The 15,000-nt window shown below is 40.6% G+C and overlaps 2 protein-coding genes across 2 annotated transcripts in view; one reads left to right on the forward strand and one right to left on the reverse strand.

Annotated features, from left to right (window-relative positions):
* LOC139748085 (uncharacterized) overlaps nt 1–15,000 on the reverse strand; it is a 377,098-nt gene that overhangs the window by 24,396 nt on the left and 337,702 nt on the right. Inside the window, exons 13-17 of the mRNA XM_071660697.1 lie at nt 10,464–10,602; nt 8,660–8,785; nt 7,560–7,637; nt 7,283–7,413; nt 5,238–5,401 (exon numbers count right to left, since the gene is read on the reverse strand). Coding sequence (XP_071516798.1) covers nt 5,238–5,401; nt 7,283–7,413; nt 7,560–7,637; nt 8,660–8,785; nt 10,464–10,602 — 638 coding nt within the window. The remainder of the gene's footprint in view (nt 1–5,237; nt 5,402–7,282; nt 7,414–7,559; nt 7,638–8,659; nt 8,786–10,463; nt 10,603–15,000) is intronic.
* sinu (claudin family member sinuous) overlaps nt 13,157–15,000 on the forward strand; it is a 19,667-nt gene continuing 17,823 nt past the window's right edge. Inside the window, exon 1 of the mRNA XM_071660824.1 lies at nt 13,157–13,448. Coding sequence (XP_071516925.1) covers nt 13,172–13,448 — 277 coding nt within the window. The 5' untranslated portion in view covers nt 13,157–13,171. The remainder of the gene's footprint in view (nt 13,449–15,000) is intronic.

Genomic DNA, 15,000 nt, shown 5'->3' on the forward strand with positions numbered 1-15,000 from the left:
CTTCCACCTCCAATTTGATCTCCCACTTCTCCTCGTTCCCTCCACCTCTGACACATATATCCTCTTTGTCAATCTTTCCTCACTCATTCTCTCAATGAGACTAAACCATTTCAAAACACCCTCTTCTGCTCTCTCTCAACCACGCCCTTTTTATTACCACACGTCTCTCTTACCCTTTCATTACTTACTCGATCAAACCATCTCACACCACATATTGTCCTCAAACATCTCATTTCCAGCACATCCATCCTCCTCCACACAACTCTATCTATAGCCCATGCCTTGCAACCATATAACATTGTTAGAACCACTATTCCTTCAAACACCCATTTTTGCTTTCCAAGATAACGTTCTTGTCTTCCACACATTTTTCAATGCTCCCAGAACTTTCACCCCCTCCCCCACCCTATGATTCACTTCTGCTTCCATGGTTCCATCCGCTGCCAAATCCACTCCCAGATATCTAAAACACTTCACTTCCTATAGTTTTTCTCCATTCAAACTTAACTCCCAATTGACTTGTCCCTCAACCCTACTGTACCTAATAACCTTGCTCTTATTCACATTTACTCTCAGCTTTCTTCTTTCACACACTTTACCAAACTCAGTCAACAGCTTCTGCATTTTCTCACCCGAATCAGCCACCAGCGCTGTATCATCAGCGAACAACAACTGACTCACTTCCCAAGCTCTTTCATCCACAACAGACTGCATACTTGCCCCTCTTTCCAAAACTCTTGCATTCACCTCCCTAACAACCCCATCCATAAACAAATTAAACAACCATGGAGACATCACACACTCCTGCCGCAAACCTACATTCACTGAGAACCAATCACTTTCCTCTCTTCCTACACGTACACATGCCTTACATCCTCGATAAAAACTTTTCACTGCTTCTAACAACTTGCCTCCCACACCATATATTCTTAATACCTTCCACAGAGCATCTCTATCAACTCTATCATATGCCTTCTCCAGATCCATAAATGCTACATACAAATCCATTTGCTTTTCTAAGTATTTCTCACATACATTTTTCAAAGCAAACACCTGACCCACACATCCTCTACCACTTCTGAAACCAACCTGCTCTTCCCCAATCTGATGCTCTGTACATGCCTTCACCCTTCCAATCAATACCCTCCCATATAATTTCCGAGGAATACTTAATAAACTTATACCTCTGTAATTTGAGCACTCACTCTTATCCCCTTTGCCTTTGTACAATGGCACTATGCACGCATTCCGCCAGTCCTCAGGCACCTCACCATGAGTCATACATACATTAAATAACCTTACTAACCAGTAAATAATACAGTCACCCCTTTTTCAATAAATTCCACCGCAATACCATCCAAACCCGCAGCCTTGCTGGCTTTCATCTTCCGCAAAGCTTTTACTACCTCTTCTGTTTACCAAATCATTCTCCTTAACCCTCTCACTTTGCACACCACCTAGACCAAAACACCCTATATCTGCCACTCTATCATCAAATACATTCAACAAACCTTCAAAATACTCACTCCATCTTCTCACATCACCACTACTTGTTATCACCTCCACATTAGCCCCCTTCACTGATGTTCCCATTTGTTCCCTTGTCTTACGCACTTTATTTACCTCCTTCCAAAACATCTTTTTATACTCCCTAAAATTTAATGATACTCTCACCCTAACTCTCATTTGCCCTCTTTTTTGCCTCTTGCACCTTTCTCTTGACCTCCTGCCTCTTTCTTTTATACATCTCCCAGTCATTTGCATTATTTCCAAGCAAAAATCGTCCAAATGCCTCTCTCTTCTCTTTCACTAATAATCTTACTTCTTCATCCCACCACTCACTACCCTTTCTAATCTGCCCACCTCCCACGCTTCTCATGCCACAAGCATCTTTTGCACAAGCCATCACTGTTTCCCTAAATACATCCCATTCCTACCCCACTCCCCTTATGTCCTTTGTTCTCACCTTTTTCCATTCTGTACTCAGTCTCTCCTGGTACTTCCTCACGCAAGTCTCCTTCCCAAGCTCACTTACTATCACCACTCTCTTCATCCCAACATTCTTATTTTCTGAAAACCTCTACCTTCGCCTCCACAAGATAATAATCAGACATCCCTCCAGTTGCACCTCTCAGCACATTAACATCCAAAAGTCTCTCTTTTGCACGCTTATCAATTAACACGTAATCCAATAACGCTCTCTGGCCATCTCTCCTACTTACATATGTATACTTATGTATATCTTTCTTTTTAAACCAGGTATTCCCAATCACCAGTCCTTTTTCAGTGCATAAATCTACAAGCCCTTCGCCATTTCCATTTACAACACTGAACACCCCATGTACACCAATTATGCCCTCAACTGCCTTATTACTCACCTTTGCATTCAAATCTCCCATCACTATAACCCTATTCTACTAATTATCCTTGCTCCCTCTACCATTTCTGAACAGGCAATGTTTCTTACGGTGAGCTTTTTGAATTCCTCCAGATTGCTGTCCTTGGGAAACAACCTAGACTTTCTCCTTAACTCATTTGGGAAGTTCTAAGTGATGGAATCTTTCTGACCTGTGTGTTGGTAGCTGGTCAAGTTGGTGAAGCTCATCTGGTGACAGGTGTCACTGACAAGGGCTCAAGGCTTGCTGGTCAGTGGATGTGCACAGGTGGATTGAGGCTGTGACTTATTCCTTTCTCTCTTTCCAGGATAGGAAAAAGAGAGTAGTTACGTCAGCTCCATTGTCTATGGGACAAAACTGAAGAGGACAAACAGGTTGTCAAAGCTTCTTCTCATAGGCGAGGCTCTTTCCTATAAATGGTCATTTTCTGGAAATTCTCTGACTCTGCAGGGACTTCTTTATTGTCTCTGGCAACTGCAGTATCTGTTTCTATTCACTTTTTCATTTTGTTTTGTCTATGGCATGGCCTTAAAGCAAATACGAAAGCACTCAGGATGCATCTAGCTCTATCTTTTGCACAAGATCTACCGTTGATGGCAGAAACTGTAACTCTGTCTTTGGAGTCTCCTCCAACTCCATGGACATCTGGTAGTGGACGACCTGATAATGACATCTGTTTAACCATGGACTCTGATTGTAACTGTTCTGATTCTTCACACACTCCTCAGGACAATGTAAGTTCTGGTGAGGCGCATAAAGGAAAAATGGGTGTAGGAAACCCAAATATTGGAAAAGTGAAATCTGGCAATGCTTTGTCTTTCTCAGGGATGGGGAAAAAGGAAGCTCTTGTACAAACTTTTAACTGTGCTCCATGTTAAGCAAATTCCCTTAATATGTAACTACGACATACTATCTAAGATTTTGGCTCTTATGGAGTCTTTAAGGAAATTCGAGTGAACATGCAAGAAGAGAAAGAAACTAGGGAAGCTTGGATATCATATACAAGCCATGAAGATGGCTTTTAAGGCAAATTGTGATATTGACAACATACATATTTGCAGCAATATAGTTACAGGGGCACTAAGTGACATTGCTCCTAGATACTTGGACGTATATCAACCAGCGGTTGATATAGGAAAATAGGAAACTATAATTATTACAAGTTCAGTTGATTTCTACAAAAGAAAGAAGCTGGTATTGGCAGAGGAGACTAGTCCTGTTTGGCAAGAACATTGTATTGATCCATGCTAAATCAAAAACTCAGTCTTATATGTTGAGTGTTTTGAAAGTAGAAGAGGGAGAAATGTTGAAGGAAATACAACCCCATCTGAATTTTGGTTATAAAAGAGGAGTCATCTTTGACTGAGATCTGTATGACTTTTAAGAGAAAGAGATATTGGATATGAGCCCTGAGACAGCGATCTTGGTCAAGATAGTTCCTAGAAAAAAATTATTATTTCAACTTATGACGATAGCAACACTGCATCACATGAACTGTTTGAGAATGAAAGAATATTAGTTTGCCCTTTTAAACCAAAACCTCTGCAGTGTTACAACTGCTTTAAATTTGGTCACCCATCAAAAGTATGTAAAGGTGAGAAGTTACGTGATGTGTGCTCAGCCCCTGTTCATGGTGAATGCTCTGCTACTGCCAGAGATGTTAACTGTGACAAAGATCATAAACCTCGAGACAAGAAATGTCAACAGTACAAAAATGAAGCAACAGCACTCCATAAAGCCAGCATAGAGCATATACATGTTGGATATGCTATAAAACTTCTTGCCAATGTTTTAAAGACCTTTACAACGAGATCTGCAAGAGATGCACCTCTTATTGGAGGTGCTCAACCTCCTAAGGTGGCTCTGCCATCTTTGGAGGTAGGTGTAATGCCTCTTGGTAATGCACCACCCCTTTCATCCCATCCCACATCTCAAGTGGTGTCGCAGGCAATATAATTGCCTGAGCTAGGGGAAAAATCATAACCAAAAGAAAGAGTGGATGCACCAGCAGAAGGGATGGTGCATGGAACCAATCGCAGAAAGACTCCCTTTTCCCAGTTTGAGTTAAGAAGAAAAGAGGAATGCCATCTCCACCAGTGGACGTTCCTACCACAAACAGGTATAGAGTCCTTGCTGCAGAACTCTCCGATAAAACAAGGACAGAACTTCCAAGTGGAAAAAAGGCTAAGAAATCAGGGTCAAGGGACATCATCCCCCTAAGCCAGAACCACAGAAAGAAAACAGACATAAAGGAGATGTCAACACATCCTCCATATCAAGAATTCCCATGTCCAATCCATGAAAAAATTTACCCCAAAAGGAAAGTGCTGGTAAGAAATCAAAACCACATTAATGTCTATCATACAATGGCATAATCATGGTATTGCTTCAAGCGCTGACAAAGAAAAAAAAAAATGGTATTCTGGGATAGAGATGTGAAAATACTATGTCTCCAGGAGACTAAAATTGGAAATCAACAATATAACTTTCTCTCTCTCTCTCTCTCTTCCCCCCCCCCCTCAAATGCTGGTAGGCAGAGCTCAAGGTGGCACAGGCATCATTATTCATAAATCAATAAAGTATTCTACAATACAACTTAACACAGTGCTCCAAGCCTGTCAATTAGACATGAGTAATCTTCAGGGACTGGTTGATAAACTTTCACCATACATATTAATGGGTGATTTCAATGCAAAACACACGTCCTGGTCAACCTTCTCAATCACAATGCGATTAATACTATATCTCTCCCTTACACTCATTCTTTATATGATCACCCTGTCCCATGCCACAAACTGTTGTAGATTTCATGATCCACCTAATTCTGGATGAACAACTCACCAATCACCTGCTCCAGAAACTGATACTATCTGTGGGTTTACAGGTCCGGGAAAGTGTAGACCAACAACACTTTCACATTTAAGAGTTGTTGCATCAGTATCTGCGGAAGTTCCAACAGGAAGTAAAGGGTTGTCAATCCCATCATGAGAAGCAAGACGCAAAACCTGTAAAGCAGAGGAAATTTTACATAATTTTGTGTAGATACCATTTCAAAGGGGATAAAAGGGTGTTCAAACTACAGAGGCATAAGTTTGTTGAGTATTTCAGAAAATTGTACAGGAGGGTATTGACTGAGAGGATGAAGGCATGTACAAAGCATCTGATTGGGGAAGAGCAGGGTGGTTTCAGAAGTGGTAGAGGATGCATGGATCAGGTGTTTACTTTGAAGAATGCATACTTGCCCCCCTTTCCAAAACTCTTGCATTCACCTCCCTAACAACCCCATCCATAAACCCATAAACAAATTAAACAACCATGGTTTGGTCACATGGAGAGAATGAGTGAGGAAAGATTGACAAAAAGGATATATGTGTCAGAGGTGGAGGGAACGAGGAGAAGTGGGAGACCAAATTGGCGGTGGAAAGATGGAGTGAAAAAGATTTTGAGTGATTGGGGCCTGAACATGCAGGAGGGTGAAAGGCGTGCAAGGAATAGAGTGAATTGGAACAATGTGGTATACCGGGGTCGACGTGTTGTCAATGGATTAAACCAGGGCATGTGAAGCGTCTGGGGTAAACCATGGAAAGTTGTGTGGGGCCTGGATGTGGAAAGGGAGCTGTGGTTTCGGTGCATTATAACATGACAGCTAGAGACTGAATGTGAACGAATGGGGCCTTTGTTGTCTTTTCCTAGCGCTACCTTGCACACATGAGGGGGGAGGAGGTTATTATTTCATGTGTGGCGAGGAGGCGATGGGAATGAATAAAGGCAGACAGTATGAATTATGTACATGTGTATATATGTACATGTCTGTGTGTGTATATATATGTATACGTTGAGATGTATAGGTATGTATATTTGTATGTATATACATGTGTATGTGGGTGGGTTGGGCCATTCTTTCATCTGTTTCCTTGCGCTACCTCGCTAATGCAGGAGACAGCAACAAAGCAAAATAAATAAATAAAATAAGAATAATGTTTATTACATAAAATTTAATGTCAATATTCCTGCTTATTTATGAATTCAATACTTTGGGTCACCTACACTTTGGCCCATACTATTGTTAAGTCTCCCTAACAGATTCTTTATACACTGAGATGATCATTCAATGTGTTAAGCAAAGAATTTCGAAACAAATAATATTACAGCATTTTTCGAACCTGTAATATATAAAACCAAAATGATTATGAAAAAAATTATATATATACAACATCAAAAATCCTGTTGTCACAATTCCAGTAAAATTCAGTACCATGAAAGTTTGGCAAGATTACCTTTCCCTCAAAATGGGGAGAGCTGATATAGTTTTGATTTTCATGGATTATTCTTATTATTTCTATTGCTTACAAATACTGTAAAGAAAAAAACATGAGAAGTAGGCTATCACACTTGAGTTTGATAGTTCAAACTCACTTGATGCTTAACAACTATAGATTTTTGTCTGAACGAATGTGGCCTCTGTTGTCTTTTCCTAGCGCTACCTCGCACGCATGCGGGGGGAGGGGGTTGCCATTTCACGTGTGGCGGGGTGGCGACGGGAATGAATAAAGGCAGCAAGTATGAATGATGTACATGTGTATACATGTATATGTCTGTGTATGTATATATATGTACACTTTGAAATGTATAGGTATGTATATGTGTGTGTGTGGACATGCATGTGTATGTGGGTGGGTTGGGCCATTTTTTTGTCTGGTTCCTTGTGCTTCTTTGCTAATGTGGGAAACAGCGACAAAGTATAAATAAATAAATAAATATAAATAACCTTTTTAAATACACTTGGAAATCTACCACGTAAATAAAAAATCTGGTGATATTTAGGTCCCACGTATTCTGGATTTTTGATGTTGTATGGCACCTTTACATGCATGGAAATTACTTACCATAAACCCGTGTTGACCCAGAGTAACCAATAGGGCTTGCATGGTTTGAAGAAGTGGGGTTGCTGTGGTCAAAATTTGTTTCAGCAGCTCATGGAGATTCTCGGTTCTCTCAGGATCTATTCTCAACTCGCCTGAGAAAGGGAATTATGAAACATCAATTCCCGTCATTAAAGAATTTAAAGAGCAGTTCACCACCAGAATATTCAACTCATTATTTTTCACTAAAATCGCCTCAGGACCTGTATTTTGAAAGGATCCTGGTGTTACTCTAAAGCACCTTTCCTAGGAGCACCTGCAGCTCCAAAACTGCACACACAAAGGGGAAAGATGTCTGTAGAGAGTTTCAGAAGTCTTTCTGGAATGACGTGCAAGAACAATGAAGCATTAAACATATGTTAAACATTTCCAAATTTCATGTGCCTTACCATGGCTTCACGAGATGCAGCTTAATCCAAAAGAAAAAAAGGGGGGAGGGAGCTCTGATTTCATTCTGAGTAAGGAGCCACTTTGAAGAAAGTATCAGACAGATTGAGTGTTTTGATTCTCAAACAAAGCTTTGAAAATCCTAAGCAAAGGTCTAATTCATTTGTCTTAAGAATGAATTTTTCTTGTCCGTGGCAACTCTAAATATTTAGTGTGCCTTCAGTTTGGCAATTTTCAATAAATTTGTAAAGAATTATGTTTATGTTTTTGTTTTACTGCTGAAAAAACATCTATCTACTTGTTTCTACTATCTACTTTCTATAAATATTTCATTCTATTTCAATTCATTTATGATTACAATAGGAGTTCTATCTGAGTCTTGCTGTTATCCTGAACTTTCTAAAGGCTCCTGCAGCTTCAAGATTCACTACTTCCAGTAGCAGGGAGGTGTAGAATTCTTTGGAGTGAGAAGTTCTTTCACAAGATTGTACTTCTAATGATATATCCTTGTCAAAGGTAACTTTTCACTCGTGTAACCACCTGAAGGCAGTGCCCAGTAACAACACAATATATGAAAAATAAACAATATAAGATTTATAATTTATATCAGGGTAGCCAGCTGACTGCAGCAATAAATTAATGTCTAATCCTAACACAATCCCTAAGAATTGTGAGCTCTGAAAGGCCAGCAACAGCATCAGCCTGATGGAACAGTTGCTGACTGCTTGAGGGTAGTTCTGATTACAAAGAAAGCAGCTTCAAAGGCAAAAAGGGCATTCGCAAAAGGTAAGTGAAGCAGGGGGTTCTATACCAAAATATGCTGTATAGAATGAACCTGACCTGTATATTCTTAATAATATATCTCGTGAATCAACGGACAGCTTGAAAAGGTAAGAAACACTGTATTTGAAATCATATCAATGTTTGGGAATGTTAAGGCATTTCATCACTTACCCAGCCCAAGATGGGAACAAATTGCAAGCAGCTCATTCAAGTTCGGTGAGGCAAATGCAACTTTGTCACCTCTTCCTCCCAACCACGGCTTCACTGCCTTCTGTATGTCTGTTGGCTCATACCACACTGGAAGCAAACACTCTATCATAGCAAAAACATAATGACGTACATAATCCTTAAAACTAATCAGAATGAATCAGTAACTCCTGAAAAGACTAATACCTCTACTTGACTCTTGTCAGTGTGGTGAGTTGGCTTTCTGCACAGACAAGGACATCTGCAATAAGTGTTTTTTACTTTATGTTCATGAAAATTCTAATTAAACACCTTACATCTTCCCAGAGAGAGAGTTTGCATAACATTACTTTCATCCATTCCTGTCACTACCCCACCCCGCAGGAAACAGCATAGCCACCCCCTGCTTCAGCGAGGCAGCGCCAGGAAAACAGACAAAAAAGGCCACATTTGTTCATACTCAGTCTCTAGCTGTCATGTGTAATGCACCGAAACCACAGCTCCCCTTTCCACATCCAGGCCCTACAAAATTTTCCATGGTTCACTCTATTCCTTGCACGCCTTTCATCCTCCTGTATGTTCAGGCCCCGATCGCTCAAAATCTTTTTCACTCCATCCTTCCACCTCCAATTTCGTCTACCACTTCTCGTTCCCTCCACCTCTAACACATATATCCTCTTTGTCAATCTTTCCTCACTCATTCTCTCCATGTGACCAAACCATTTCAATACACTCTCAACCACACTCTTTTTATTACCACACATCTCTCTTACCCTTTCATTACTTACTCGATCAAACCCACTCACACCACATATTTTCCTTAAACATCTCATTTCCAACATATCCACCCTCCTCCACACAACTCTATCGTCCATGCCTCATAACTATACAATATTGTTGGAACCACTATTACTTCAAACATACCCGTTTTTGCTCTCCGAGATAACGTTCCCACCTTCCACACATTCTTCAACGCTCCCAGAACCTTTGCCCCCTCAACCATCCTGTGACTCACTTCCGCTTCCAACATTTCATCCGCTGCCAAATCCACTCCCAGTTATCTAAAACACATCACTTCCGTTTTTCTCCATTCAATCTTACCTCCCAAATGACTTGATCCTCAACCCTACTGTACCTAATAACCTTGCTCTTATTCACATTTACCCTCAGCTTTCTTCTTTCACACACTTTACCAAACTCAGTCACCAACTTCTACAGTTTCTCACTTGAATCAGCCACCAGTGCTTTATCATCAGTGAACAATTAACTCACTTCCCAAGCCCTCTCATCCACAACAGACTGCATACTTGCCCCTCTTTCCAATACTCTTGCATTCATCTCCTTAACAACCCCATCCATAAACAAATTAAACCATGGCAACATCACACACCCTTTCTGGAAACTGACATTCACTGGGAACCACTCTCCTCTCTTCCTACTCGTACACATGCCTTACATCCTCAATAAAAGCTTTTTGCTGCTTCTAGCAACTTACCTCCCACACCATATACTCTTAATACCTTCCACAGAGCATCTCTATCAACTCTATCATATGCCTTCTCCAGATCCATAAATGCTACATACAAATCCATTTGCTTTTCTAAGTATGACTCACATACATTCTTCAAAGCAAACACCTGATCCACACATCCTCTACCACTTCTGAAACCACACTGCTCTTCCCCAATCTGATGCTCTGTACATGCCTTCACCCTCTCAATCAATACCCTCCCATATAATTTACCAGGAATACTCAACAAACTTATATCTCTGTAATTTGAGCACTCACCTTTGTCCCCTTTGCCTTTGTACAATGGCACCATGCATCCATTCCGCCATTCCTCAGGCACTTCACCGTGAACCATAAACACACTGAATATCCTCACCAAATAGTCAACACAGTCACCCCCTTTTTCAATAAATTCCACATATTAGCCATTTCTCTCTTTAGCGAGGTAGCGTTAAGAACAGAGAACTGAGCCTTAGAATAAATATTCTCACTTGGCCCGTTTCTCTGTTCCTTCTTTTGGACAAAGGAAAACGAGAGGGGGAGGACTACCAGCCACCCCCCACCTCCCCCGCCGCTCCCTCCCCTTTTAGTCGCCTTCTATGACACGCAAGGAATACATGGCAAGTATTATATATATATATATATATATATATATATATATATATATATATATATATATATATATATTATATATATATTCTATTATTTATTATACTTAGCCGCTGTCTCCTGCACCAGCGAGGTAGCGCAAGTAAACAGACGAAAGAATGGCCTAACCCACCCACACCCACATACATATGTATATACATACATGCATGTCCACACACGCACATATACATACCTATACATTTCAACGTATTCATACACATACATATATACACATGTATATATCCATACATGCTGCCTTTATCCATTCTCTCGCCATATATGAAATGACAACCCTCTCCCCCCCACATGTGTGCGAGGTAGCGCTACGAAAAGACAATAAAGGCCACATTCGTTCACACTCAGTCTCTAGCTGTCATGTAATAATGCACCGAAACCACAGCTCCCTTTCCACATCCAGGCCCCACAGATCTTTCCATGGTTTACCCCAGACGCTTCACATGCCCTGATTCAATCCACTGACAGCACGTCAACCCCGGTATACCACATCATTCCAATTCACTCTATTCCTTGCACGCCTTTCACCCTCCTGAATGTTCAGGCCCCGATCACTCAAACTCTTTTTCACTCCATCTTTCCGCCTCCAATTTGGTCTCCCACTTCTCGTTCCCTCCAACTCTGGCGCATGTATCCTCTTGGTCAATCTTTCCTCACTCATTCTCTCCATGTGCCCAAACCATTTCAAAACACCCTCTTCTGCTCTCTCAACCACACTCTTTTTATTACCACACATCTCTCTTACCCTATTATTACTTACTCGATCAAACCACCTCACACCACATATTGTCCTCAAACATCTCATTTCCAGCACATCCATCCTCCTGCGCACAACTCTATCCATAGCCCACACCTCGCAACCATACAACATTGTTGGAACCACTATTCCTTCAAACATACCCATTTTTGCTTTCCGAGATAATGTTCTCGACTTCCACACATTCTTCAAGGCCCCCAGAATTTTCGCCCCCTCCCCCACCCTATGATCCACTTCCGCTTCCATGGTTCCATCCGCTGCCAGATCCACTCCCAGATATCTAAAACACTTCACTTCCTCCAGTTTTTCTCCATTCAAACTCACCTCCCAATTGACTTGACCCTCAACCCTACTGTACCGAATAACCTTGCTCTTATTCACATTTACTCTTAACTTTCTTCTTTCACACACTTTACCAAACTCAGTCACCAGCTTCTGCAGTTTCTCACATGAATCAGCCACCAGCGCTGTATCATCAGCGAACAACAACTGACTCACTTCCCAAGCTCTCTCATCCCCAACAGACTTCATACTTGCCCCTCTTTCCAAAACTCTTGCATTCACCTCCCTAACAACCCCATCCATAAACAAATTAAACAACCATGGAGACATCACACACCCCTGCCGCAAACCTACATTCACAGAGAACCAATCACTTTCCTCTCTTCCTACTCGTACACATGCCTTACATCCTCGATAAAAACTTTTCACTGCTTCCATTAATTAAAAAAACTTCATTAATTGCATGAGTTGTTTGCGCCTGATGAAGACATATCATAGAGTGATGCATGAACTCCATGAACAATTTTTTTTTTACATATTTAATGAAATTATTGAATTGCAATATTATTTTTTTTCTGGATATATATTCGTATGGTATTACTATATCCCCTAGTTATCATTCTAGACTTGATATATATATATATATATATATATATATATATATATATATATATATATATATATATATATATATGCTGGTGAATGCTGTCCTGCGCGTTTAAGACGGCGTAATTAATCTACAGAAAAAGGATGATGCAATTAGTTTATTCTATCGTAAACGGATAATGAATTTAATTAAATAATTTAATGAAGGAAAATAGTTTCTCTGAGAACCATTGTTATTGTGTCTAAAAAAAGAAGTATTCGTTCTGTTCTCTGTAACTTAATTTCTACGGAAGTAATACGAATAAACGGCTTCTGTGACATCACGATAACTAATTTATCGCCGAGAGTTGTTGATTTATTATAGATTCTGAATGTACGCCATTCCCCCCTAAGCCCCATCTGTATGTCAGCCATGACTCGCCCTGGGAGGAGATGTGGCAACGTCGCTCTCAGGCCTTCCATACACCCCTACTTCCAATTTCCCTTTCGAATTATTTACGCCATCTCTCCGTACGCTCTTACGCAAAAGGTCGTCCAAAACCTTCATAAAACATCTATACCCATCCCTGATAATAAAACATGACTCTAAACTCCGTTTATTTAGCATATTGGGGGATAAATAATAAAGGACAGTGGCGAGAGATGGCAAGGATCGCTTAGGATGGGAGGGAGGTGGAATATGGGGGGAACCCGCTTATGTCCCCCCCCCTTGAAGACCAGACCCCCCATACCAAACCCCCATTTGTTCTTCTGTTATGGCGTGTGTGAAGAACAGAGCGGCCACGGGGAGAACATGGTGATCCAGATGAGTTCTTACGAGACCTTCCAGCCCACGACCCACCCATGGGGTCCGTCTGTGTTCCTAGTGGCCTTCTTCTCCATTGTGGTCTCCTTCTGTTCGCCCTATTGGCTGGAGAATGATGGTCTTCTGGAGGAAGGCCATTTCCTAAACACAGGTAAGGCTAAAGTCTCGCTTCGCCCCTTGATAAATGTCCGAATAAATGAGTTATCGTAGTTATTAAAGGGGTTGGATAACACGTCCACACCCCTTATGGGCCATAGTGTACCTCACCCTGTACCACTCCTAGTGTTTCTCTATAACTTTCCCAATAAATGAGTTATCTCATGTATAAACTTCCCCATAAATGAGTTATCGTAGTTATTAAAGGGGTTTGATAACACGTCCACACCCCTTATGGGCCATAGTGTACCCCACCCCCTTGTACCACTCCTAGTGTTTCTCTATAACTTTCCCAATAAATGAGTTATCTCATGTATAAACTTCCCCATAAATGAGTTATCGTAGTTATTAAAGGAGTTTGATAACACGTCCACACCCCTTATGGGCCATAGTGTACCTCACCCCCTTGTACCACTCCTAGTGTTTCTATATAACTTTACCAATAAATGAGTTATCTCATGTATAAACTTCCCCATAAATAAGTTATCGTAGTTATTAAAGGAGTTTGATAACACGTCCACACCCCTTATGGGCCATAGTGTACCCCCACCTTGTACCACTCCTAGTGTTTCTCTATAACTTTCCCAATAAATGAGTTATCTCATGTATAAACTTCCCCATAAATGAGTTATCGTAGTTATTAAAGGGGTTTGATAACACGTCCACACCCCTTATGGGCCATAGTGTACTACTGTACTACTAGTGTTTATATATAACCTTCCTCATAAATGAGTTATCTCATGTGTAAACTTCCCCATAAATGAGTTATCGTCGTTATCTTAGTTATTAAAGGAGTTTGATAACGTCCCTTATGGGTTATAATGTACCCCACCCCCTTGTACCACTCCTAGTGTTTCTACAACCTTCCTCATAAATGAGTTATCTCATGTGTAAACTTCCCCATAAATGAGTTATCGTCGTTATCTTAGTTATTAAAGGAGTTTGATAACGTCCTTTATGGGTTATAATGTACCCCACCCCCCTGTACCACTCATAGTGTTTCTACAACCTTCCTCATAAATGAGTTATCTCATGTATAAACTTCCCCATAAATGAGTTATCGTCGTTATCTTAGTTATTAAAGGAGTTTGATAACGTCCTTTATGGGTTATAATGTACCCCACCCCCCTGTACCACTCATAGTGTTTCTACAACCTTCCTCATAAATGAGTTATCTCATGTGTAAACTTCCCCATAAATGAGTTATCGTCGTTATCTTAGTTATTAAAGGAGTTTGATAACGTCCTTTATGGGTTATAATGTACCCCACCCCCCTGTACCACTCATAGTGTTTCTACAACCTTCCTCATAAATGAGTTATCTCATGTATAAACTTCCCCATAAATGAGTTATCGTCGTTATCTTAGTTATTAAAGGAGTTTGATAACGTCTCATGGGTTATAGTGTACCCCACCCCCTTGTACCACTCATAGTGTTTCTACAACCTTCCTCATAAATGAGTTATGTATAAACTTCCCCATAAATGAGTCATCACATTTATTAATTACTTCAATAATTAATATATTATGTGGTGAGTAAGCCATGGT

This window comes from Panulirus ornatus, chromosome 72 (genome assembly GCF_036320965.1).
Source record: "Panulirus ornatus isolate Po-2019 chromosome 72, ASM3632096v1, whole genome shotgun sequence".
Classification (NCBI taxonomy): Eukaryota; Metazoa; Arthropoda; class Malacostraca; order Decapoda; family Palinuridae; genus Panulirus; species Panulirus ornatus.